Source organism: Silurus aristotelis, assembly GCF_946808225.1.
Source record: "Silurus aristotelis genome assembly, chromosome: 4".
Lineage (NCBI taxonomy): Eukaryota > Metazoa > Chordata > Actinopteri > Siluriformes > Siluridae > Silurus > Silurus aristotelis.
Window position 1 is genome coordinate 29,971,634 of NC_139577.1, and position 25,158 is coordinate 29,996,791.

The window sequence follows — 25,158 nt, forward strand, 5'->3', positions numbered from 1 at the left end:
AACATTGCAGTAAAATTTTATTTATTTTCCCTATAATATGTTAGGCAGTTGGTGTCAAAGACCAGTGTCAGCCATGGTCATTATAATGGTATTTGATTCATTGAAAACAATCTGAAATGTTTAATTCCACCTGGTGGTGTAGTCCATCTTTGCTCCCCAATTGCTAACATTCATTATGCTCAATTAACACAACAGACTGCAAGCACTCATACCTCATACTGATTGAGATGACACCTGGTTTCCACGCTATATAAAAATACATTCATTCAGAAGCTCTTTGCCAAGCATACGATTAATTTGTCTTTATACGCCTGTTTATTCTAAGCCTTGTTATTGTGTCTGTCATGTATCCGGCCCCTGTCATTCCTCCCACTCACCACCAGAGTGCTCCATGACCACTCAGACTGTGTCCTATCGGACTGCAGTTCCCAGAAGCCCCTGCCTAGAAAACTATTTCAGACTCCTCCCAGTTCCCAGCAGAAGGACTTTATAACACACACACACACACACACACACACACACACCTATTTAACCTTGAACTGTTTACAACATCTTCTGATTGTTTGCTGCCTGCCTTGAGCATTGATGATTTTTTTTGTCTATTCTTGGATTTTACTGTTTGCTGTTGTCAACCCTGCCTGTTTCAACTTCTCTCGTAATATAGCTTGCATTTGGATCCTCTACTCTGTCGTCACGCCAAGTCAACCTGTTACAGTCTGCCTATCTTGTAATTGACTTGTTATTGATTCTAGATTCTGAGTCCTGTTTTGCCATATCGATATTATTTGCTGATCTGCCCCATCCTTGTTTTTGCCACAATATCTAGCACATATTAATTAATCATAGTCGGTGGAGCTGCATTGGTAAGATTAGTTGATGCCTTAAAAGTCTTTAATTGATATTATTACACATTTACCGTATTTTCCGGACTATAAGCCGCTACTTTTTTCCCCACTCATTGAACCCCGCGGCTTAAACAATGAAGCGGCTAATTTATGGATTTTTCCGGGTTTTTTTTCCCAGTTTCACAAACTTCAAGCCACAAAACTGAGCCCCATAACATTAGACCAATGAAATTGCTGAACGGGTTCAGGTGAACCAATGAAACTCTTTATATTAAATCAGATGCGCTCCCACTGAATCGGGCCGCAGCACATCATAAATATGGATGATGTTCCTCTGACGTTTGACCTGCCGCTCACTCGGACTGTCTACAGGAAATGTGAATCATTCGTCACGCTGAAAACAACCGGGCATGAAAAAACGCACTTCACCTGTGTTCTGAGCTGCACGGCATCAGGAGAAAAGCTTCACCGATGGTGATTTTTAAACACACGACGATGCCAAAAGAAAAACTCTCGAAATAAATTGTTGTGAAAGGAAGAAGGAAGACAGTGAACAATGACTTTCTTGGTAGGCTACTGTTTAGATACAAGCCGTGTAACAGACACTGTCTTTCGTTAAAGCCTGTGTAAAGTTCATTAGTTTCAATGTAGGAACCTGCAGCTTATAGACAGGTGCGGTGTATTTATGTTCAAAATAATAATCTTTGTAAAATTCAGTGGGTGCGGCTTATATTTGGGTGTGCTTTATAGTCGGTAAGTAATTACGGTACTATTAATGTTACTACCTGACATCAACCTAGAGCTTGTGGACAAATAATCCCCACTCCAGGAATGAATTCCTGGCAACAAAATACAGAGTTAGACGGTCAGTTGAACCAGGATTCTTCAGCAGTTTGTATTTTCTGTTACTAAAATACCTTTTGCCTTTTCAAATGTATAATATTCAATAGCAAACACAAACTGAAAGAAATTTATTTTACATTTAACAGAAAAAACCCAGATAAACACAAACAGAGAAACACCTACACACTGTTTATTTACCTGCTATGTTTTCAATTAGTGTGTCTGGTTTAATCAGATTGGAATATGGTTGTGTCTTTCTCAGTTCAATCCAGTTACTATGACTGTAGAAATCCTTAGAAAAAGACATGAAAAAGGGTCAGAATTTCAACAAAATCACTGCATATTCAATTTAATTTCCATTTTTCAATCCAATGTTATTTCTATAGTGCTTTTTACAATGGATATTGTCTCAAGCAGCTCTGTGTATTAGAGTCTAATAATAATATATTACATTTACCCAGAATTACAAATTAAACTCATGTTTGAATAAACTAGTTATTCTTGATTTAGCTATTATAGCAATGTAGTGTATTAACTTTCAGTTTATTAAAAATAAAAATGCTATATAATATCTTCAATTTCGTTACTAACAATGCTGCTATTCTACAGAACCTTAATACCATACCTGCAAAGTGTGTAGAACTTTACCAAGTGCCGCTCTGGCAGTTTGATAGCTCTGCTTTTTCACACTGTATTTTACAACAGAGACTCCGTCTGTAATGAGTTTCCGTCCAGCTAAAAACATCTCATTGTCAAAATGGTAACTTGCAGTAAAAAAATGCCAAAAATCGACCCAGGCATTGTGATGATTTATCTTATCAAGGCTACTTTGAAAATCTTTGGCTGAATCGGACGAGTAACAGCTTTCTGCCACTGACTTTACTGTCAGCGGGTTTGGCTGCAATAAGAAAGGAACAAGACGGTCATATATACAAATACAGTCTTATAACAAATAACTTTATATTTAAATTAATAATTAATAATAATATTAATAATTAATTAGTCACCATAACAAAATTCCAGCCCTCCTGGAGTGCTCGTGATCTGCACACATCGGCCGTTATCTGTAAAACTGCAACTCGAGTTATGTCCTGGTGTGTCATTGGTTTTGACAAAGCAGGCATAAAAGCCAGAGTCTGACTAGTCATGAGGCTCATTATAAGATTTGGGTAGATCAGTGTACTGATTAGCAGATTTGTTTTAATCATTTTTAAAGCTGTGAAGAAAAAAAAAAACTTGCCATAAATAACCTCAAACACCTTTTTTCTATAACATGCTATCAATTATTTCAAACTACATTTCTTTATTACATACTTTAAGAAAAATTATAGACATTCTAATCATAATTCTGTCATATTAATCTTACCTTTAGATGCCTTGAGTGGCTTTTCTGTTGTGAAATTTCCTTTGTGTCTGTGCCCTAACTGTTCACATTTTTAGAAGAGTGTACACAAGCCACTCCCATTACCAGTGTCTACACATTACGATAAAATCTTGATGTTTATCTATTTAAGAATGAGTTATTTAAAATAATATATGAATTTCATGCAAAAATGAGTGATGGCCTGCAATTTAGAGCCATTACTGAACTTATTGTCTCATTTGCATGGATCTTTACAAAATATAACATTAAGACACAGGACTTTTTACATTTGAGAAATACTCTGGCATTGGCAAAAATATCTGGAATACAAATAAAAACTGAAAGTACATCTGCGGTGATGGAACAGATAAAACGGGTAAGATATTTGCAGAAACACCCACACCATTCATTCACTCACTGATCCATCATAAATAAACCTTGTGTTCTGCCACTGCATGCAATCTTCAGTAAATATCCTACTGACATTAAATAAAAACAAACCAATTCCTTTCTAAATATTTGAATTCAAATAATATTCAAGAAATCTACTTATTACAGCACATCATGCAAAATATTTCATGCAAAAATTTTTATTTGTAATTATAATAAATAGTTGGTCCTTATTTTGCTGCCAAAACAGCCTTGACTCATCGAGGCATGAACTCCTCTAGAACCCTGGAGGTGTGCTGTGGTACCAGGCACCAAGATGATTTGCAGCATACTCCTTAAGTCAAGTTGTGACTGTAAGTAGTGAGGTGTGGCCTCCATGGATCGGACTTTTTTGTCCATCACATCACACAGACACTCAACTGGATTGAGATCTGGGAAATTTGCAGGCCAAGCCAACACTTCAAACTCTTTGTTGTGCTTTTCAATCCTTCCCTGAACCACCTTATCCTGCTGAAAGAGGCCACAGCTATCAGGGAGTGCCACTGTAATGAAAGGGTATACATGGTCTGCAACAATTTTAGGTAGGTAGGACATGTAAAAGTTTACATGGAAGTCCGGACCCAAGGTTTCCAAGCAGAACATTGACCAATGCATCACACTACCTATGTCAGCTTGCCTTCTTCCCATAGTGCATCCTGGTACCATGTGTTCCCCAGGTAAGTGACACACACACACACACCCAGCCATCCACATGATCATCAGACCAGGCCACATTCTTCAATTGCTCTGTGGTCCAGTTCTGATGCTCACTTGCTCATTGTTGCCTTCTAGTGGTTTCCTTCCAACTTCATTTACTTTAGCTGGGTAACACAATTTATTGGTGTTGATTCAACTTTTTTTATTCATGTTTAGTTGTAATTAATTTATTTGGGATGATTAACTCAGTTGAATTACGTCATTAAAACTGTCTGTCTTTCTTTCGGCTTCTCCCATTAGGGGTCACCACAGCGGATCATTCGTATTCATGATCCGCATGTTTGATTTGGTAGTTTTTTACGCGGGATGCCCTATCTAACGCAACCCTCCCAATTTATCCGGGTTTGGGACCGGCACTAAGAGTGCACTGGCTTGTGCAACCCTAGGGGGTCCCTGACCGGGAATCGAACCCGGGCCGCAGCGGTGAGAGCGCCAAATCCTAACCACTAGACCACCAGGGTACTAACAATACAGTTAAACAAGTTGGCCAAACAAAATTGCTTAATGCTGAAAGTGATCCATTGAATCACATGGAGATACGTTCTATGACTTGATTACATTCTAAGTAAATTTACATTAAAAGGTTGAGCTTCAGCAAAGTCGACTTTGAAACATAAGTGCTCACCATTCTTTGCACAAAGGTGTTGGTTTTGTAATATTTTTAAAATGCAAATTTCTGTAAAACATGAAACATATCACTCAAAAAAAGAATTTTGTTGTTTACTGTTGCTCTCCGTTGTTTTGCCCATAACAGGGCAGTAGTCAGATTAGCATTAACTGTCGCTTGCACATTGTCTGAACTACACATGCGGTAGAAGTGAATCTTGCACACAGTTTAACAGGAAAGAAAGAGATCTTGCACAAGTGATTCTGCTTGTTAAGAAAAAGAAAGAACCGTAATAAAAATGAAACGATTTTGAAATAACACTGTATTGAAAGTTCACCAGATCTAAAGCCAAAGTATGATAGCCACAATGATTAACATGATAAAAATAAGGGAAAAGGAAATTAAATATAAAGAACAGGAATTGATATAAGTAAACATACAAAAATATTTCAATTTTGGTAAAAGAAACAACACACAGAGGCTGAACTATGTACAAAAAAATCTAATAAGTTAAGCAGAAATAGAATAGCTATAATTATAATAGTCACCAAATATACCTTGTTCATTTGTTAATACATACTAGTTATGTGGTTATGTTACAGTGTAATACTGAGCTGTGCATTAGTGCAGTTGAGAAAGACATCTTGTGTGACCTGCTCTCAGTGTTGGTACATTGTGAATAAACACCAGATAGGATTAAGTTCAGATCAAGTCAAGGGGGTGACTGTACTCTGTGAACTGGGGAATGTACCTCTTTTATAATATAAATTGTATAATTGTGAATATTAGACAAGCATCCCTTTGTTAAAGTGCTTAAGCTTCACGTACTTTTTGAGGGACAGTTCTAATTATTTGAGGTGGGGTGCTATAATACAGTTGAAAATCCAAATGTAACCTTTTTACCTGCAGTATTTATGTTTCAGATTTTATACTGGTTTGTTTCGAAATAATTTTAAGTTTAGACATTACCAGGTACTACAGTTCATTCTAGTTGTAAATAAAAATTTTTTAAAAGGATTTGCTCTTACCTTCTCATAAGTGCACAAAAACAGGTGAATTCCCGAAGCCTGGTTTTCTTTAATCTTGCAACATCGGCGATGATTTTTCCAGAAGCGCATGAGAGTTTGAATGTGTTGTGTTATTTTGATGTGAGTGAATCTATTAAAAGCTAAGTAGTTGACCTTATAGAAAATCCTACATGATTTATTTGCGTTCATTTAGTAAACATAAAATTATATTGTACGGAATGTTGTTACATTTAAGTAAATTTAACAGGCAGCAAAATTTTTATTTTTTGAGTGTACATGTCTAGACCATTGTTATGTATATACTGTCTACTCGTCTTGCCTTTCGTTCACTTCCGGTTTTGTTTGCTTTCCAAATGATCTCTTGGCTTGCTACTCTCGCCTGTTTTCCAACTCTGTCTTTGGATTACCCTTTTTCTTTGTATTATTTTTACTTGCTTGTGTTTAATAAACCATGAATGGATTTCGAAGCAACCTTGTAATTCAATGATGTTACATAATACTTCTCTTGAAGCTAATCCAGTGGAGAAAAAAAATAGCTTGAGTCACTCGCAGCTTATCAGGGAGAGATGGTAGCAGCGTACCTAGAACAGGTACCTAGAGACTTCTAATGCCAATCTATTGCAAGCACTTTGTGCAGTATACTTGCAATATCTCATCTTCTACTATGGTTGAGAAGCTTAACAACGAAGGAGTAGGTGATTCCTGGCTGTGTAGTTTAGTCACTGTTGAGGAGGAAGTGAAGGTCTGGCAGATTTCCCTAATCTTTTTATCATAGAAGGAGTCAAAGTTTTCAACAGCCAAGGAGGTTGAAGCAGGTGGAGCAGGGGGGTTTGAGTAGTGAAGACATGTTGTGGAGTTTACGAGGATATTGTGCAGAGGAATTTAGCTTTTTCTTGTAGAAGGCAGTCTTAGCAGAAGTCGCATCCAAAGAAATTTTGATGAGGAGGGCACGGTAAGATGCAAAGTCTGCGTTTTTTTCCAATTCCTCTCTGCTGATCTGGTTCTTGCCAATTGCTGCGCAAAACTTCCGACAGCAAGGGGGTGGGACAAGAAGTCTTCTTGGGTTTAGTGGTCAGGGGGCAGAGGAGGTCCATGGTTAAGGAAAAAGAGGAGATTAACATGTCAGTGGCAAAGGAGTCAGGTTCGGGAAGAGATAAAAGAGTACAGGAAGCTACAGAGGAGGGGGAGATGGAGGGGAATTTAGGACGGATAAGAGAGAGATGTTGGAAATTGTTTTTAGGTAGGTAGGGGTAGGTAGTGGGGAAGCAGTCATGCCTGTAGCTGGGATAGGACGAGTAAAAACCAGGTCCAGGTCATTTCCTCCGTTGTGTGTGGGAGGTCAGGTGTTAAATGTCAAGGAGAAGGTATTCAGAAAAGCTAGGAGGCAAGATAACTGAAGTTTGTCAGATAGGAGGTTGAAGTCACCAAGAACTGTCAGAGGGGTGATGTCAGAAGGGAAAGTACTGAGGAGTGTATCCATCTCTTCTAGGAAGTCTCCAAGGGGACCAGGAGGCCGGTAGATGACAATGATGAGGTTGATTAAAGTGGTAACTGAATCTGCATGGAATTCAGAAGAAGATGTTATATGAGACAAAAGGAGAGGTGTTTAACCCCATCTTTGTGACAACAGTAAACCCGTTCCACCACCTCTACCGGTTTCTCTTGGCAAGTAAGAGAAAGCATAGGCAGAAGACAGAGCAGCTGGTGTAGCTGTGTTCTGTAGGGATATCCAGGTTTCAGTGAGTGCCAGACAGTTGAAGGTATAGTTGAAAGCTAAGGCTGTGTTAAAGTTCACAGTCTTCTTCTTCTTTCGGCTTCTCCCATTAGGGGTCGCCACAGCGTATCATCCATCTCCATACCCAACTGTCCTCTACATCTTCCTCTTTTAAACCAAATACCTGCATGTCTAACCTCACCACATTCATAAACTCTGCCTTGGCCTCCCTCTTTTCTGGCAGCTCCATCCTCAACATTCACCTACCGATATACCCCATGTCCCTCCTCTGCACATGTCCAAATCTCAATCTCACCTCACCCACTCCACCCTGCCTGCACTCTTTTTTTCACTTCTCTAACACACTCCCCATTACTTTGCACTGTTGACCATAGGTACCTGAACTCCTCCACCTTCTCCACCTCTTCTCCTTACAACCGCACCACTCCACTGTCCTCCCTCTCATTCACACACATGTACTCTGTCTTATAAAATAGCCTTTATTTGTCACATATATATTACAGCACAGTGAAATACTCCTACTGACTTTTATTCCACTTTTCTCCAGTGCATACCTTCACCTCTCCAGGCTCTTCTCAACTTGCTCCCTACTCTCACCACAAATCACAATATCATCCGCAAACATCATAGTCCAGGGAGACTCCCAACGAACCTCGTCTGTCAACCTGTCAATCACCACTGCAAACAAGAAAGGACTCAGAGCCGATCCTTGATGCAGTCCAACCTCCACCTTGAACCAGTCTGTCGTTCCTACTGCACACTTCACTGCTGTCACACTGTCCTATACATGTCCTACACCACCCTCACATACTTCTCTGACACACCTGACTTCCTCATACAATACCACAATACTTCTCTCAGCACCCTATTGTATGCTTTCTCTAAATCTACAAACACACAATGCATTTCCTTCTGACCTTCTCTATACTTCTCCATCAATATTCTCAAAGTGGTGCTCTTCCTCGGCATGAAACCATACTGTTGCCCACAGATGGTCACCTCTTCTCTCAGCCCGGCTTCCACTACTCTTTTCCATATCTTTATGGTGTGACTGATCAACTTTATTCCCCTATAGTAACTGCAGGTCTGCACATCACCCTTATTCTCTAAAGATCGGTACCAGCACACTCCTTCTCCATTTATCAGGCATCCTCTCACCTTCCAAAATCTTGTTGAACAACCTAGTTAAAAACTTCACTGCCATCTCTCCTAAACATCTCCATGCTTTTACCGGTATGTCATCTGGTCCTACTGACTTTTCACTCTTAATCCTCTTAATTGCTGCTCTCACGTCCTCTTTACTAATCCTATCCACTTCCTGGTCACCATCTCCACACCATCCAACCTCCTCTCTCTCTCATTTTCCTTGTTCATCAGCTGCTCAAAATACTCCCTCTATCTTCTCAACACACTCTCCTCGCTAGTCAACACATTTTTTATATCCATCCTTTATTTAACTTGCAGCACATTCTTCCCAGCTCGGTCCCTCTGCCTGGCCAATCAGTACAGATCCTTTTCTCCTTCCTTAGTGTCCAACTTTACATACAGCTCCTGCTCCATGTCTTTTCTTTGGCTTTCGCCACATCCCTCTTTACCTGCTGCCACATCTCCTTGTACTCCTGCCAATTTTTCTCATTACTGTCAGGAATCCCCCTGCCACGCCCCCTTCGGAGGCTGTCATATCCCAGGATTCCCCGACGCACCTCGCTCCGGTTCTCGTGCATGCCCCGCCCGCACGAGGCTCAGTGCGATCGGGCTCATCCCGAACACCTCGGATTAATTCTACACCACCTATAAAAGCCTCACACACACACACACACTTGCTGTCGGTTATTAAATGTACTTGGTGATGCTCGTGTGTGTGTCTGTGCAGGTTCCAGGTGGTGTTTCTTCGCGTCAGCATTTTCCGCTACGCACCTTCTGATCCCGGACTCCTCGCTTTACCCACGGTGACGGCTTCCTTCCCCGGCGCACCTTGGATTCCCGACGCCTCTCCGTCGCTTCTTCCACGTTGCGCTTCCTCCACGCCTCACCGCGGATAAATCATAGGGAACTGCCTTTTGCCGGTTTTATCCCGCGCTGCGGGTGTTTTGTTTTGGCTCTGCCTATTTTTGTTCAATAAAGACACCGGCTTCTATTTCTGCCTCCGCCTCCATCTTCGGCGCGTGACAATTACTCTGTCGATCCCAATTCTGTTTCGCCAACATCTTCCTCCTTATGCTTTCTATTTCCATAAGTCACACCAAGTACCTTACTAGCTGTCTCCTTTATCGCTTCTGCAGTAGTTGCCCAATCATCCAGCACCTCTTCACCTCCACCGAGCCCCTGTCTGACCTTTTCTCTGAATCTCATACTACAGTCTTCCTCCTTTAGTTTCCACCATTTTATTCTTCTTTCAGTCCTCACCCTCCTCCTCTTCTTCTTCACCTCCAAAACCACCCTACAGACCACCATCCGATGCTGTCTAGCTCCCCTGCCAACACCTTACAGTGTCCAAGCGCCTGCATAAAGCATAGTCCACCTGTGTGCACCTTCCCCCACTCTTATACGTTGTGATAAAGTTCACAGTACACACCCCAACTGACCGGTAAGCCAACCTCGGGGGCAATCCTGCAGCAGACAAACCTCCTTACAGGAAGAGGGGGTTCTGTAACAAAATTCAACCACAATGTAACCACCACGACAGCAGAGGGAGACATCGCCTGAATATTGAACACACAGGTTAAAACACACTTACAGCCTTCTTAAGCCATGCTCACACTAGCAAAGTATTGCGATGTTCTTGCGTACCAAGCCTGTTTATTGTTTGCTTTCTTTGTGTCCAGACCATTGCTATGTTTATACTGTCTTTTGCCTTCAGTTTTCTTTCGGTTCTGTTTGCTCGCTGACTGATCTTCTGGCTTTTGGCTATTCTTGTCTTTCTCCCGATTCTGCCTTTGGATTACCCTTTTTGTTTGTATAATTTTTACTTGGATGTGTTTAAAAAATGCAAATAGATTCCAACCAACCTGGTTCTTTAATGATGTCACATCCACCAAAAATAAATTATTTATCTGTCATGTATGCTATGCAGCAGATAATGCCAAGATTTCTTTAAAAGTATTTTAATCATCAATTTTTGCAACAGCAACAGTTATTAGCAATAAGCTTATTCTGCAGTACCATAAAATGACATTGTGCATTCAGCCCATTTTTAAATAAAATTTTCCATATTTTCCAATTTAAAATTTTCCTTAACTTGAGCAAATGTATATTTTCAGCTAGCTAGATTCCTTAAAAGTAAAAAAGTATAAAGTAAACCACCACACTCTTTGCATAAAACTATATATATATCAAAAATCAAGAAAGTTTACCAAAGCAATCAATAGTAATCAATGTATAGTTTAGAGAACACAGGAAAAACAAAACAGTTTGGTTGTATAATGTAATAATTAAATTCAAGTTGTAGAAAGAGAAATAACAATAAAAAGACAACTATTATTAATATGAATGCTGTACCAATGCAAAATAACTTAGAACCCCAAGTTTAGTCGATGCATACTACACTGTAATAGTGATTGAAGACATTACCTAGCAATGCAGTTATATTTAAAAATTTACTAAATCTTACTACATTTTAAAATCTTTTTAAATTATTGACATAACAACAGCCAAAGAGCCGTCAGTAAAACACTAATGTATTCAGAAGACAAATTACTATATAATTTTGTTCATTTATATTTTCAGGTCTGTATGAAAGCAGATATAATGTAGACCCATATATATTGATTTTTGTATTCTAATAAACTGATTTTCTTCTTAGAGCTGCATGAATCGGTAAAATGAGACTCCTACGTTAAGCCAAAAACAGATGGGTAAAAACAAGCAAAATTCTGCACCATAACTCAGGATGCTTGGTGAGGCAGATTTGAAGCAGGTTGCAACATTTCCCACTGTATCCACCGCAACTAATTCCAAGTCTTGGAAGCAGCAAGAGGCGCTGTAGACTGCCATCGTGACGTTCACGCCTGTGGCATTAAGAACACTGGTGGTGTCGAGGTTGCCGTTTCCCTTGAGAGTTCTCACTTTCTGAACACCTGACCAATCAGTGATGTTGGTAGTGAGGTACCATGAGGAGAAGCTGCAGTTTCCTGAGCAGTTGCTAAATATGCTAACTGCCTCACACATCGGTGGAAAAATATCAGTTACCTTCAAGAAGTAGAGAAACAGTTATATTTCAACACAATTTCTTATCTAATGACTTATATGTAATGCGCTCTCTCTCACACACACACACAACACACACACACACACACACACACACTTTTTTTAACATACAGTATATTAACCAATCATTTTGGCAAAAGTGATATGTAATTAACATGTAATTAACAATGGAGCAAAGGTACGAATCTGTAATGTATTTTTTGGCAAAACCTTTGCCAGTTTTTTGTCAGGATTAAGAGAAGTTGAATGTAACGTAAGCAATTACCGGAGCAACAATAGCAATGCGCAGCACGGCGTAATTGAAATCGCTTCCATCTGGAACTTCAGCTTCAATTATCACAGTGACATCAGTTCCAGAGGAAGTATTTTCAGGAACAGTCAGAGTTACTGTGCCATTTGCACTGCCTCCAGTATCGAGGGTTAAGGACGTGTTAAAGCTAGCGGCAAAATTTCTATCATTGCTGATGCCGATATTAAGGCTTTTTCCAGAGCCTGTGGTTGTGACTGTGAAAGGCAGAGTCAATTGTTTTCCCGGTGCCACTGTTCCAACAGGTTGAGTCTGTCAGATTGTAGGAAGAAAGTAAATTTTACCATGATAATTGACATAAAAAAATGTACATATGTATAATAATAATAATAATAATAATAATAATAATAATAATAATAATAATAATAATAATAATATCTATGCCACAAAACAATTTAATCTTTGAAGTCTCTAGAAAGATCCCTCAATTTTATACCCTGGTTCTTGGTTTTAGAGCATAACAATTGTGACCTTATCAATACATACATGTCTCTTTCTAAATTATATCTAATTATTGTAGCTGAATGTGTCATAAATACATTTATCTTTGCACATTTTAGTTTTGTAAAATTGTAATCAAATGTTGCTATTACTATAATAACAATAATAATAATAATAATAATAATAATAATAATAATAATGATAATAATAATAATAATAATTGTAAATTAATGGATTAAAACTTACCGTAATAGTCAAATTTGATGTTTGGAACTGAGTTGGTGTCTGTCTCTGAAAGGTGCTGTCTGAAGCTTTAGTTGAACTGAGCTGTCCCAATACCCGGACAGTGAACTTTCCTGCTGGGATGCTGGTGAAGGTCACCAGGTACTGTCCACTAGCTACCTCTTCTAGTGTCCCAGTAAAAGAGTTTGAACTCGAGGCTTCCACCAGTGACACCTCTGTAGGACTCCCACTGTCCAGACCAATCATAGTGAGCAACAAGGTGACGGTGTCTGATTAAGGGAAAATTAAAGAGCCATCAGTTTAAAATCAGTTAATCAATTACAGTAGTTAATGAATTATCAATTTAGAAGAGTTGTGCATTTACTTGCTGAAGGCCTGGTGTTTAATTCAACATAGCTTGTATGAAGACCTTGAGAAGCATTCACAAATGCAAAGAGGAAGTCAACCACACTTTGACCTGAAAAGTGAATATAAAAACAAATAGACTCATTAACTACATTTTATTTAAATTCTGAGATCTAAAAAGAGAATAGGGATGCGTAAACAATGATTTTACCAACAACTCTGATGCTGTAGGGTTGGTTTTTTGAATTCATTTTCAAGACCCACAGTCCAGTCTGGTCTGCAACATTTGGTTGCACTGTATGAAAGTTACCAACATTCTGAATGCTCCCCAAGTCTCCATTCAGTTCAGTGCTGCTCTGTGAGACTCCTGGGTTAGATAACAGCACCATTATATGAGTTTAGCGCAGTATTAAGTAATATTGACATTACATGAGTTTCTGAGTGTTCTCTCAATATAACAAAGGTTTATTGGTTAATTTCACAATCTGCACACCTGCAGGACTAGTGAGGGTGTAGTCTAGAGAGTTTCCTGTGATGTAAATCACCAGGTTTTGCATTGTAGAATCCACAATGAATGAGAAGCTTTCGGTTTTTCCTGTGTTTCTTACAGCCTGGAGTAGTGTGACCTAAAATGGAAAATTGCTGTATTTGAACCTTATAAGGACAAATAAATTACAATAAAGTTTATATTTTTAATATAAATATTTCTGTAATGCTACTTTGAGACATTATCCATTATTAAACTGGTATACAAATAAAATAAAATTTAATTGTTTTATCTATATGTATCAGTGGCGGGCCGTTGGTACCTGGGCCTTCAGTGGGGACTTACCCGACTTGATCCACCTCTTAATAGCACCACTATCACGTTGCAATTATAGAAATTATCAATACTATACAAAAACGCAATATAACAAAACGAGGCATTACAGAGAGAGAGACATTTCAAATATGGAAGGTGAATACCATTTTACTAAAGCAAGAAACCCAGTTAAGACTCCAAACATCTACAATACCACCGCAACTTTTAATTACCATTGTAGATTTGGAGGTAACTGCAATGATATCTGTAGCCTTGGACAGTGTTTCTTTGGTGACCTCAATAGCCTGTCCCCCAGAGGCCTGAGACAGATCTTGGTAGATCTGTGGGTTGAAAATCTGAGGGGGTACTTGTTGTTGTTGGCCATCTGTGGTGTTGGTTAGCATGAAAGTCACCTTGAAATAGAGAATGTAAAAAGATTTAATCATTACTTGTAACTTTGTTCATATTATTTTACAAGTTATCAGAAAATTCTAAATAATAGTGTGAATAGATTGTGTGTGTATACTGTAGAAATGATTTTCATGTACTTACGACAGACTTTGTTCTCTCAATCAGTGCTTGCAAAGTATTTTTTAACCCTTTATCTTTGGCATCAGCATCAGTGAAGACAAAAATATTTGTCTGTGGTGAAGATCCAGTAAGGGCGAGCTGGAACAAAAAAAATGAAATGTTATTTGAATGCTTGTAAATTGAATGCTTCGTTCTGCTTCACACGTTACTGTCTGGCTAAATCATTATAAAGTTCACTTTGTCTTTGACTTGAATTGACTTTGACTTGAATGGGAGATTGTGTGGCAGACAATTGTAGAGTGAATGACTGACAAACAAACTTAGTAACTGATCTATTAACTGACTGACCAGCTGACTGAATAACTTACTGTCTGACTTATTCATTCACAGTAATTTAGTGACTGACCAACTGAAAGACTGACTAATAGACCAACTGACTGAATGACTGACCAATTGACAGACTGATGGAGTTAATTGACTAATTAAATGACTGTCTGACCAGTTGCCGGAACAAGTGACTGAGTGAGTTAATGCTGACTTACTGCTATATCGAGTGACTAAATGAGTTGCGGACCAAGTGAAAAACTGACAGACTGACTGATTGACTGACCGACTGTTTGAACAACTGACAGTCTGGATGAGTTATTGACTAGTTATTGTCTAATTATCTTACTGACAAGCTGAATGAATGACAGACTGACTGAATGATTGAGTTGTTGATCAAATCAGTTTTTGACACATTCCTGTGCTGGCATTCCTTCACAAGATGCCAAGATACTGCGCCCTGCCTGTCTACTGCAACGAATAAAAGCAATAAAAGGAATCAAGATAAAAAAAATTGACTAAACTTTAATATAAACATCCAACAAAAAACCAGCTAATCTTGCGTAGATTAAAAAATATATATATATTGCGTTTCTTTTTCTTTTTTTTTAGAATTTAACAATTACTTTATTCTACCTAACACATACAAGTATTAGAAATTAAGTAAGCAATAAATTATGAAAAACAATAGTTTCAAAACCTGAGAGACTAGCAAAATATGTTACTGTATCACACCTGGAGTGCTGAGAGACTCATTTCAGGAACATCTCCTCCATCAGAAGCTGTAAGTGCATCGAGTTGCTGTTTAAACACAGTAGGATCACTAGTTCTCATTAATGGGCCAAAACCTGAAAGAATTCAAAAGAACAAAAGAAATCAGAATGATCTCTGCTGAACTTTGTCACACAGACTCCTACTATGCGATCTCTATCAGTGGCCTACTCATACTCCTGAAACTCTATCAGTGACTTTAAAGTTTTACTTCTGCACACTTTGTACACTTGCACAAAGTCAGGGATTTTGTAGGATCAGAGTCAAGCTTATAATTCGGCAATTATACCGAGCAGTTGCTAAAGATCATCAAATGCATATGTAGTTTGAACAGTCATGAAATGAAACAGAAACAAATGGTTAGGAGGCCTCCAACAGCCAAACCATGCTACTAAGGTGAGGTTGTGGAAGACAGTTTTATGTCACAGATCATAAACCACGGCAAGACTGAGCACAGCTACAAGACACAAGGTACTTATACTTTATCAGCAAGGTCTCTTCCACCCAAAGATTTCTAAGCAGACTTGGGTTTCAAGATCCAACAGGCAATACTAAGGACTGTATATGCAGTGGTAAGCCAAGAAAACAGATAAAAGACAAATCATGCTAACTTCCCATCATCATCCGAAATAACAAGCAGTGCTATCAATAAATAACTGGTGGAAACCAGTAGGACTCAGGCATTGCTGTTACTTTCTGGAGAAGTCTAAGAAGAAGTGGTCCTTATGGAAGAATCGCAGCTAGAAAAACACACTGTACCTCAGACATAAAATATTTGACTGTAGCACAAAACAAGTTTGCCAAAGGAATTGAGAGCAGCACAATAATCAAGCAACAGTGAAGCATGGTGGTGGTTTCCCTGGATTTCTTCAAAAGGAGATGGAGATGGTGATTGTTTGGAGATTTGGTCGGGAATAATGGTGTTCAGGTGAGAAATAGATTCAGATAAATTATCCATCATGCAATACCATCAGGGAGGTGTCTGATTGGTGCCAAATTTATTCTGTACAAGGATTACAATTCCAAACATACAGCATAGGATGCCATTGGGAACTATTTTAAATACAGAAAGGAACAAGAAGTCATTTAAGTGATTTGTTTTTATCATTACTAGCAACTGCCATGGTATAAGATAAATAAAAATGTCTATATGTGTGATGTGGACTGATGTAAAGGTAAAAATGTTTACCATCATGAAGTGCAATGAAAGAATTTCATTTTTACAATGCAACTGCTTGTCTCTTATTATTTATGTATTTGTTATGTCCACATATTATTTACAACTCTAAGCAATTATTCCCTTACTACCTTTTCAACTTTCTCCCCATTGCATTAATAATATCTATACAAAATAGAATTCTAAAAGCATGCAGAAAAGGCTGCATTCTACAAATTAAGCTTACCAGGGTCATTAAATGGTACCAGGATGTATTCAGAACTTTGAGCTGCAGCTCCTGTTGTACTGTCAATGATGGATGAAGTAACCTTCCTGACTTCGGCAATGTCTTTAGACATGCTGCTAGTGGTGTCGATAACAAAACAAAGCACCAAGTTCTGGCTGAGTCCCAACATTCTGCAGGATCACAAACAAGAAGAGTGACACATACTCAGCTCAGACACACTCTTCCAGTTTAAGTGCAGTTTAAAAACGTATCTTTTTAGCAAAGCCCACACATAACAAACATTACACCATATCCTTGTGCTCCAGAACATCTGATCACATGCACATTATCAACTTATGCTTGTTAATATCATGAACAGCAGCTACGGTAAATCCTCTTTACTGCTTCTCTTTCTCTCCCCATCCCAAGGCATCCTGAGGTTGCTCCAGCTCCAGTCACATCCCACCTTATGAAGATTGTGGACCTTTAAAGAAGTAAATGCCGACCCCTCAAACATCCCAAACAATCTAGAAACGTACCAGTGCCAATTGGATCCCACTTCATGTGGAGTTTTAAAATTGGACCTCCATGAGTGTAAAGGTTTTGGCATGGAGAAGCTGGTGTTGGATCTGTGATGATCGCAAATGTTAAGCTATTTTATGAGTTTTTCAGTAGCTCCTAGTTTTATAAACACAATGACTAAAAGACTGTAGAAACATCATTACTCATAATCTTACATTCCAGTGCTCATGTTAGTTCTCACTCTCCAGTGTTCTGTATTGTTTAAAGACTATAATCACAGTCTTGATGTCACTCAAATGAGGATGGGTTCCCCTTTTAAGTCTGGTTCCTCTCAAGGTTTCTTCCTTATAACATCTAAGGGAGTTTTTCCTTGCCACAGTTGCCATGGCTGCTCATTAGGGATAAATACACATCGTTTACCTTAATTGTTAATGTTTGTTGTGAAAAGCGCTATAGAAATAAACTTGACTTGACTTGACATACCTGTTACTCAATAGCAGTTAAAACTGCACAGACAGGAAATAACTACCACACCTTTTTTACTTTCAATATGTGTAATAAATCCTGGCATAAATAACACTATTCTTAAGACATTTGAAAAGTATTGTTGTGAGTAACAGAAACCAGAAAAAGGTGAATGGACAATGAAAGCTTATTTAAAAAGTCTAAGAATAGAATACCTAAGAAACTCAGAATCTCCAACTGCTGCTCTAATGTCCTGCAGTAGTTCTTTGGTCGCAGCCGTGGCTAGTGATGCTGCCGTGTCATGTAGATATCCATGACTGGCACTTGTAGAATCTTTATTTATGCCTCCTTCCCCCCGACTTGATGGATCAAATTCTCCTCCGTGACTGCACTTTCCTTAAGATGAAATGAAAAATGGGAATACAGTGTGTTTGTCAAAGCACATCAAATTGGTCTCAATATAAAAAAAAAAAAAAAGTTTAAACAGAATTCTTTAAATGATTAAGTGAAAAAGAAAAAAAATATTATTTGAACATTTTCTGTAACTTCATCTCAGACCAGTTATCTTTAATTTAATTTATCTACTTTAACCTATTTACTCCATTACCTTTTGGTTTGCTAAAGCCAAAGTATCCAGATGTTAGCTTCTGCTGTGCAATGACCTCCTCCAGAATGTTTCCCACACAGACACTATCGGTACATTTTCTGCATGTATCAGAATCTGCCAAAACAGATTATTATGAAGCATAAAATCAGATCTCCCTTTGTTTAACTTTCATTACATTATTAACCTGGTGCCTGTATATTTTTATTGTACACAACCCAGATTTACTTTCACTTACTGGGCCAACATTGCAAACATTACAGTACAACTCGTTTGTTAGTTACATGTATATTACATTGAGCTTGGCCATGGGTACAATGAATGAGATTTCAGTACATCTTGGTTTTTAGTAAAATCTTCTTCTTTCGGCTTCTCCTATTAGGGTTTGCCACAAATCGGATCATTCTTCTCACTACCCCCCTCTAAATATCTGACTGAATGACTGACTGACCGACTAAATAACTAAATAACTAATGAATGAACCAACTAACTAATGAAATAAATAAATAAATAAATGTTTCAGATTTTTTAATTACCATATTGTTATGATTTTTATAAATATAACATGCAAGATGTAGCCGTAATTCATTTAAAGATAGTCTACAGTACATTTACATTTTACAATTATTCATAGACTTTTGTCCAAAGTGATATACAGTTGAACTGATAGGTCATATAACATTGTTTTGTTCAGTCTATGCGATATAATGATGTACAAAGTAAAAAAAAAAAAAAAAGTACATTTAAAATGTCAAATAAACACTGTTTAATTTGTGTAAGCACAGGCATCAAGGTAAGAAATAACCTATAAAAGAACAAGCGCAAACAGAGTTATACAAGATGAATTGTCATTTTATAATTATAATTAAGACATAATTCCATTTTCTTTATTTTCTTCAGTAATCTCTTTTCCTGGTCATCATTGTAGTGAATGTAATGGTAATCCTGGGAAGACAGAGAGGAATGCTAGAAAGTCAATCTTGATGAATGATTTTCCAGCAAAGTGTACCCTAACAATTCCTTCATGTTTTTCAAATGTGCAATTTACAGTAGAACAAACCAAAAGTGAAAGTTCATCAGTAGTGATAAAACATAAAAAACACAGACATGTCAGTGCAGAACCACCTACATACCTACCAATTGTTGACCTGCCAGGCTCTAGATTGATGCGCCTGGTTTAATCAGGTTGGAATCTGGTTCATTTACAATGGAATACATACAATCCAACAAAGCAAAAGTAAAATAAAGATTGAGCAGGAAAAACAGGTAAACATATCAACAGCGAAACACATACATACCCACATCCTGATTAATTACCTGCTATGTTGCTGATTAGAGTGTCTGGTTTAATCAGGTTGGAATAGGGTTGCGTCTTTCCCAGTTCAACCCAATTGCTATGGCTATAGAAATCCTTAAAGGAAGACACAAACCAGGGTCAGAATTATAACATAGTTACTACAAGTGCATACATACATTCTTCACTCAAGTAGAAGTACAGACATGTTTTAAAATGTCTCTGGTAAAAGCTGAAGAACTGACTACACTTTTTCACTTAAGTTAAAGTAAAAAAGTTTGGGTTCTGACATGTATTTAAAAAGAATCTATTACTACAACCTATTTTACAAATCTCAGATTTTGTTATCTAATGAATGGTACCAGGAAATGATACACCAGTGGTAGGTTGAAAAGCAATGCAATGACAAGAAATAGGTTGATGGGCTGAAAACGGCACGCAATGAAAAATAAAAAGTCTGAAAGATAAATAGTAAAGTAAAGTACTGATAAGAGAAAAATCTACTAGTACAGTCCTAGTACAGAACAATAACAAAGTATTTTTTTACTTTTTATCTTTGGTAGCATCTTTACATGTATTTAAAAATATTGACTATATCTTCATTTCACTTATTAGCACTGGTCTGCTAAACTAATTTAGTATCATACCTGCAAAGTGTGTAGAACTTGACCCAGTGCTTCTCTTGCAGCTTCATAGCTCTTCTGCTTGATACTGAATTTGACAACTGAGACTCCGTCAGTAATAAGATTGCGTCCAGCAAAGAATTCCTCATTGTCAAAATGGTAACTTCCATCAAAAACATGCCTAATGTCAACCAGGACATTGCGATGACTTATATCCTCAAGGCTTTGTTGAAACATTTTGGCTGAATCAGATGAGTAACAGCTTCCTGCCACTGACTTCACTGTCAGCGTATCTGGCTGCAATTAGAAAGCCGTAAGTCTAATGCAATAAATACTTATCATTGAAAAGATTTATAAATATGAATAGATATAAAAAAAAATATTATTCACCAAAATGAAATTCCGTCCTTCCTGGAGTGCTCGTGATTTGCAGATATCGGCTGTTGTCTGTAAAATTGCATCTTGAGTTATGCTTTGGTGTGTCTTAGATTTTGAAAACACAATCGAAAAGGCCAGAGTCTGACTTGTCATGAAGATCATTAAAAGACTTGGATAGATCATTGTCTTGATGAGCAGTTTTGTGATAGTCATAATGAAAACTGTGAAAAGATAAAATATTGGACATAAAAAATAATTTTTATATTTCATTATATAATTAAATAGCATTTACAATATATCATCATTGTTGCAAATTATCACTATATAGATTATACCTTCAAGCTTTACCCTTTAGATGACTTCAGTGGATTTACACTCTGTAGTAGTCCTTTGTGCTTTTGCACACTGCAATCCCTATGAGTCTTATAAAAGCGCATGAAAGCCACTCCCATAACCAAACATAACATGCATAGCATTATGATCAAATGTATCTTTTTAAGAATGCATTATTTAAACATATTTTATTTTATAATAAATGTAGAAATCACTGATGACAAGCAATTTATAGTGATAACCGGTTTCTATTCTGCATGTATCTCAACCTCAGTTAATTTGAAAGTGTCCCGTCTAAATGTGGCACAAAAAACACATTAAAACTGTTCCAAATAGATGATTGGCAAATACAGTACACACACAATGCAAATCTTTAGAGCTGAATCGGGAAAAGTGTTCTGTTTAAGAAGGTTATCTGTGACAGTGCAATTTTAACATGTGTAATTGTATTTAGAAATCCGCAGTATAAACTTTATTTCAATTATTAAGAATACTTTATTAAATTGGCCCATTTGATGAGTATATAATTTGAATAAAAATGATTGTGTAAAATATAATTCTGAAATTGACTACTCACGTTGGCATGTATCTCAGGCAGAATTCAATTTCTAGCATTTTTTATCCAAAAAAGGTAGAAAAGGTAGTTAAAAGGTAGAAGTTCAACTGAGCAACCAAAATGATACCAAAAATTATTGGACATTCATCATAGTCCAGAGATGCCCAAACTAGAGCCCACAGGGCAGAGTTGTCCCATGATGACCTTGGATGTGGCCCGCAACACCGAGGAATTAAATGGCATTTGGAAAAACTTTTGAAACATAAGAACATTTGCTGCATTTAGCAGACGCCCTTGTCCAAAGCAACGTAAAAAAAAAAGTGCTTTGTGCTTAGATTACAAACTTAATCTAAATCAGACTACAACTCTTGATTTTTTCCAAGCCAACTTGGAAAGTGCTAATTTAAGTGTTTCAGGAAGAGGTAGGTCTTCAACCATTGTTTGAAGATAGGAGGGGACTCCTCTGTTCTGACATCTAGGGGAAGTTCATTCCACCACCTTGGACAGAGAAGAGAACAGAGAAGAGCCTTGTGTTGAGTCATTCTGAGAGAAGGTGGTACCAGTCGAGCAGTGCTGGAGGATCTCAGACAGCAAGGTGTGATGAGGTCTCTGAGGTAAGATGGTGCTGGTCCATTTTTGGCCTTGTAGGCAAGCATCAGGGTTTTGAATCTGATACGTGCAGCTACATAATTAAAATTGGCAAAATGTAAATAACAGAATAAATGATTTGCATGATTTTTAAACTGATACATTTATACAATTTTAAGAAAATAATTGAAGCATTTTTAGTTTGATCGCTGCAACAGGTCTTAGTAAAATTGGGACAAGTTGATGTTTACCACTGTGTAGCATCAAGTCTTCTAACAGTATATAGTTTAGGGAGAAGAATGATAAAGGATTCTAGCTGCTTAATATTGTGCATTCAATACATTCTTTGATACTTTTGATGATATTGTGTACTGTACCTGAGATATTCAACTGTTTTGCAATTTTATGTTAAAGAACTTTGTTCTGAAATTGTTTCACAATTTGTCTTTCACAGCTCTGCCCAGGTTCACTTTTAAAAGACTCTGTCTCATTATAATCTCTACACTCTTCACTTACAACTAACTTTACAACTTTACTTCCAATCGATTTTCCTGTAGTTGATATTTTTCTAATGGTGGAAAATGCTGTCGGTTGGAAAATATTTCCAAATTCTTCCATTTGATCCAGTTGATTCTTCAATATGTGCTAAAAAATAAACCAAATGCCATAAAACAACAACAACAACAACAACAACAACAACAACAACAACAACAACAACATTTGTGAACATGTACTGTATTGTACTCAAACATAAAAAATGCAGCAGGTTTTTGGAAATAAAATTTTAATACATTAAACAATAAATTGGAAGTGTCATCACAAATTGAGACTATATAAATCATAATGGCACTTGATATATGACATAAAATCAAACTTTTACCATTTTAACCTGTTACAATCACTTTTCAAGTTATTTCAGGATGTCATAATACGTTCTGTTGGCATTGCCTGTTTAGCAGTGTATAAGTACTAACATACATACACAGGATAAGTATTACACCCATTTCTGTGTAATTTTCAGCCACATTTAACACATCCTGAAAAATATATAAAAACAGAATACTTCCCCACTTATCAAAATGAAACTGCACAATCTCTTTACATAGCACCACAATACTTGGCATGTTGACTTGGGAACACCAATGTGCTGCAAAAATACATACTTTATTTCACATAAATGTTTGAACAAGCCAGCTCTCCTACATCTATGTCTATCGCAAACACACCTGACACGCATTCAAAACAATGGTTTGCAGATTAAACTTAACACAAGAAGCCTGCAGTAAATGAGAAAAAAAAAATATCGAACTCACAATCCTGACCAAGATCACATTCTTAGTACAGGTCAAAATCCTGCTGACCCATCCTTATTGCTGCCTAAATTAACACTGGGACTCATATGTTTAGGTACAAAAGCACTGTCATGGTTGTTTTTATATTTTGACATCTTTTACAGGATTAAAATGACATTTTTGTATTCATTTGTTCAGATGGGGTTTCTCTTTTGTGTTTTGTGTAATGTCACATAGCCTGATTATCCAGATATCCAAGCACCTGGACTTATAAACCTATAGCCAGGGTCAAATATCCTGAAGTAATATGAGCAATTACTTTGGAACAAGTTCCGTCCAATAATATTGCTGTTTAATAAATCGGATGTATGACTACAAGCCTAGAAGTGAATATTGAAAATGAAAGCAGTCATTGTTAAAGATCCAAGAGTTTGCTTCTTTTGTGATGTTTCTTCATTCTGAAACTAACATGTCCTCTTCTTGTGGGTTGAAGGCACACTCATGATAGGCAGGTCAAATGATATGAAGGACCATTCAAAGCCTTGTAGATGATGACTAAACCTCAGAACTGTCCCCACTGTTTCTTGTGCCTGCTACCTCTCTGCTGTTCATGCCATTGCTATAGGCAGAGGAAGAAGAAGTAGAGTAGGGCGGACACTTCTGCTCTTTCTTTTTACGCCTTACTAAGAAAGCCACTAGAATTACCACTAGACACACCAAAAGGATTAGTCCAGCCACTCCCAACAATGTGGGCATGCCAACAGGTAGAATGGAGTCAGTGCCAGGTTCTTTACCCAAGCTCCCCTCCACCAGGGGGCGCTCTGCGTATGTTTCATGGCCCAATGGCTGTCGCTGGCTCACTCTGAGCCGGTCAGAGCGGTCCAGGGCAATGTGTTGAATATTAGTGCCACGATTGTTCTCCACACCAATGTCCAAGGCCTCTGGGTCTGGCACAGCACGACGGTTCCGAGTCAAGGCACCAGGGTTTGGAAGAACGGATGAAATGCCATGGTGGTACTCCAGGCTTCTCTTACCAATGCCACGGATAGCATTCTCTCTAGAGCGGACAGTATATATAGTGTGGATGAACCACTCTCGACCAGCTGCCACCTAAAATATAGAAGATTTGTTTTATGCATTATATACACAAAAGCTACAAATTAATTTCAAGCTTTTACACTATCTTGCCAAAAGTTTGCGGACACTTGGTCCTAAGTATGGCATGTGCTTTTTGAGCATCACATTCCACATTTTGTCCTAATTTGCCCGTATAATTCCCTTCAATCTTCTGGAAAGATATTCCACTAGATTTTGGAGTGCGCCTGTGGATATTTGTATTCATGAGCCACAAGGGTGTTGGTAAAGTCAGGTGGTGATGTAGGTAAGGAGACCTGGGTTGCAATTATTGTTCCAATTTATCCCAAAGTTGTTAAGTAGGTTTGAGGCCAGAGCTCTATAAAAGACCACTCAAGATCTTCCTCTTCAAATCATGTAAACCATATCTTCGTGGAGCTCAGTTTGTGCACAGGGGCACTGCCATGCTTGAACAGGGTTGGATTTTCAAGTACAAAGTGCTAAATTTAT

General features: G+C 37.7%; 2 protein-coding genes across 2 annotated transcripts in view; both read right to left on the reverse strand.

The window, feature by feature from the left end:
• The window catches only part of LOC310724777 (uncharacterized protein), a 31,222-nt gene extending 10,003 nt beyond the window's left edge, over positions 1-21,219 (reverse strand). Inside the window, exons 1-22 of the mRNA XM_083539048.1 lie at positions 21,141-21,219; positions 20,818-21,026; positions 20,452-20,724; positions 19,828-19,921; positions 18,514-18,627; positions 18,122-18,302; positions 16,941-17,110; positions 15,502-15,614; positions 14,464-14,580; positions 14,145-14,324; positions 13,603-13,735; positions 13,321-13,476; positions 13,129-13,221; positions 12,768-13,033; positions 12,039-12,332; positions 11,369-11,755; positions 10,153-10,269; positions 9,485-9,595; positions 3,055-3,112; positions 2,696-2,904; positions 2,314-2,586; positions 1,887-1,980 (exon numbers count right to left, since the gene is read on the reverse strand). Coding sequence (XP_083395174.1) covers positions 1,887-1,980; positions 2,314-2,586; positions 2,696-2,904; positions 3,055-3,112; positions 9,485-9,595; positions 10,153-10,269; positions 11,369-11,755; positions 12,039-12,332; positions 12,768-13,033; positions 13,129-13,221; positions 13,321-13,476; positions 13,603-13,735; positions 14,145-14,324; positions 14,464-14,580; positions 15,502-15,614; positions 16,941-17,110; positions 18,122-18,302; positions 18,514-18,627; positions 19,828-19,921; positions 20,452-20,724; positions 20,818-21,018 — 3,634 coding nt within the window. The 5' untranslated portion in view covers positions 21,019-21,026; positions 21,141-21,219. The remainder of the gene's footprint in view (positions 1-1,886; positions 1,981-2,313; positions 2,587-2,695; positions 2,905-3,054; positions 3,113-9,484; positions 9,596-10,152; positions 10,270-11,368; positions 11,756-12,038; positions 12,333-12,767; positions 13,034-13,128; positions 13,222-13,320; positions 13,477-13,602; positions 13,736-14,144; positions 14,325-14,463; positions 14,581-15,501; positions 15,615-16,940; positions 17,111-18,121; positions 18,303-18,513; positions 18,628-19,827; positions 19,922-20,451; positions 20,725-20,817; positions 21,027-21,140) is intronic.
• A 1,830-nt stretch (positions 21,220-23,049) lies between these two features.
• frem3 (Fras1 related extracellular matrix 3) overlaps positions 23,050-25,158 on the reverse strand; it is a 36,690-nt gene continuing 34,581 nt past the window's right edge. Inside the window, exon 24 of the mRNA XM_083539644.1 lies at positions 23,050-24,684. Coding sequence (XP_083395770.1) covers positions 24,130-24,684 — 555 coding nt within the window. The 3' untranslated portion in view covers positions 23,050-24,129. The remainder of the gene's footprint in view (positions 24,685-25,158) is intronic.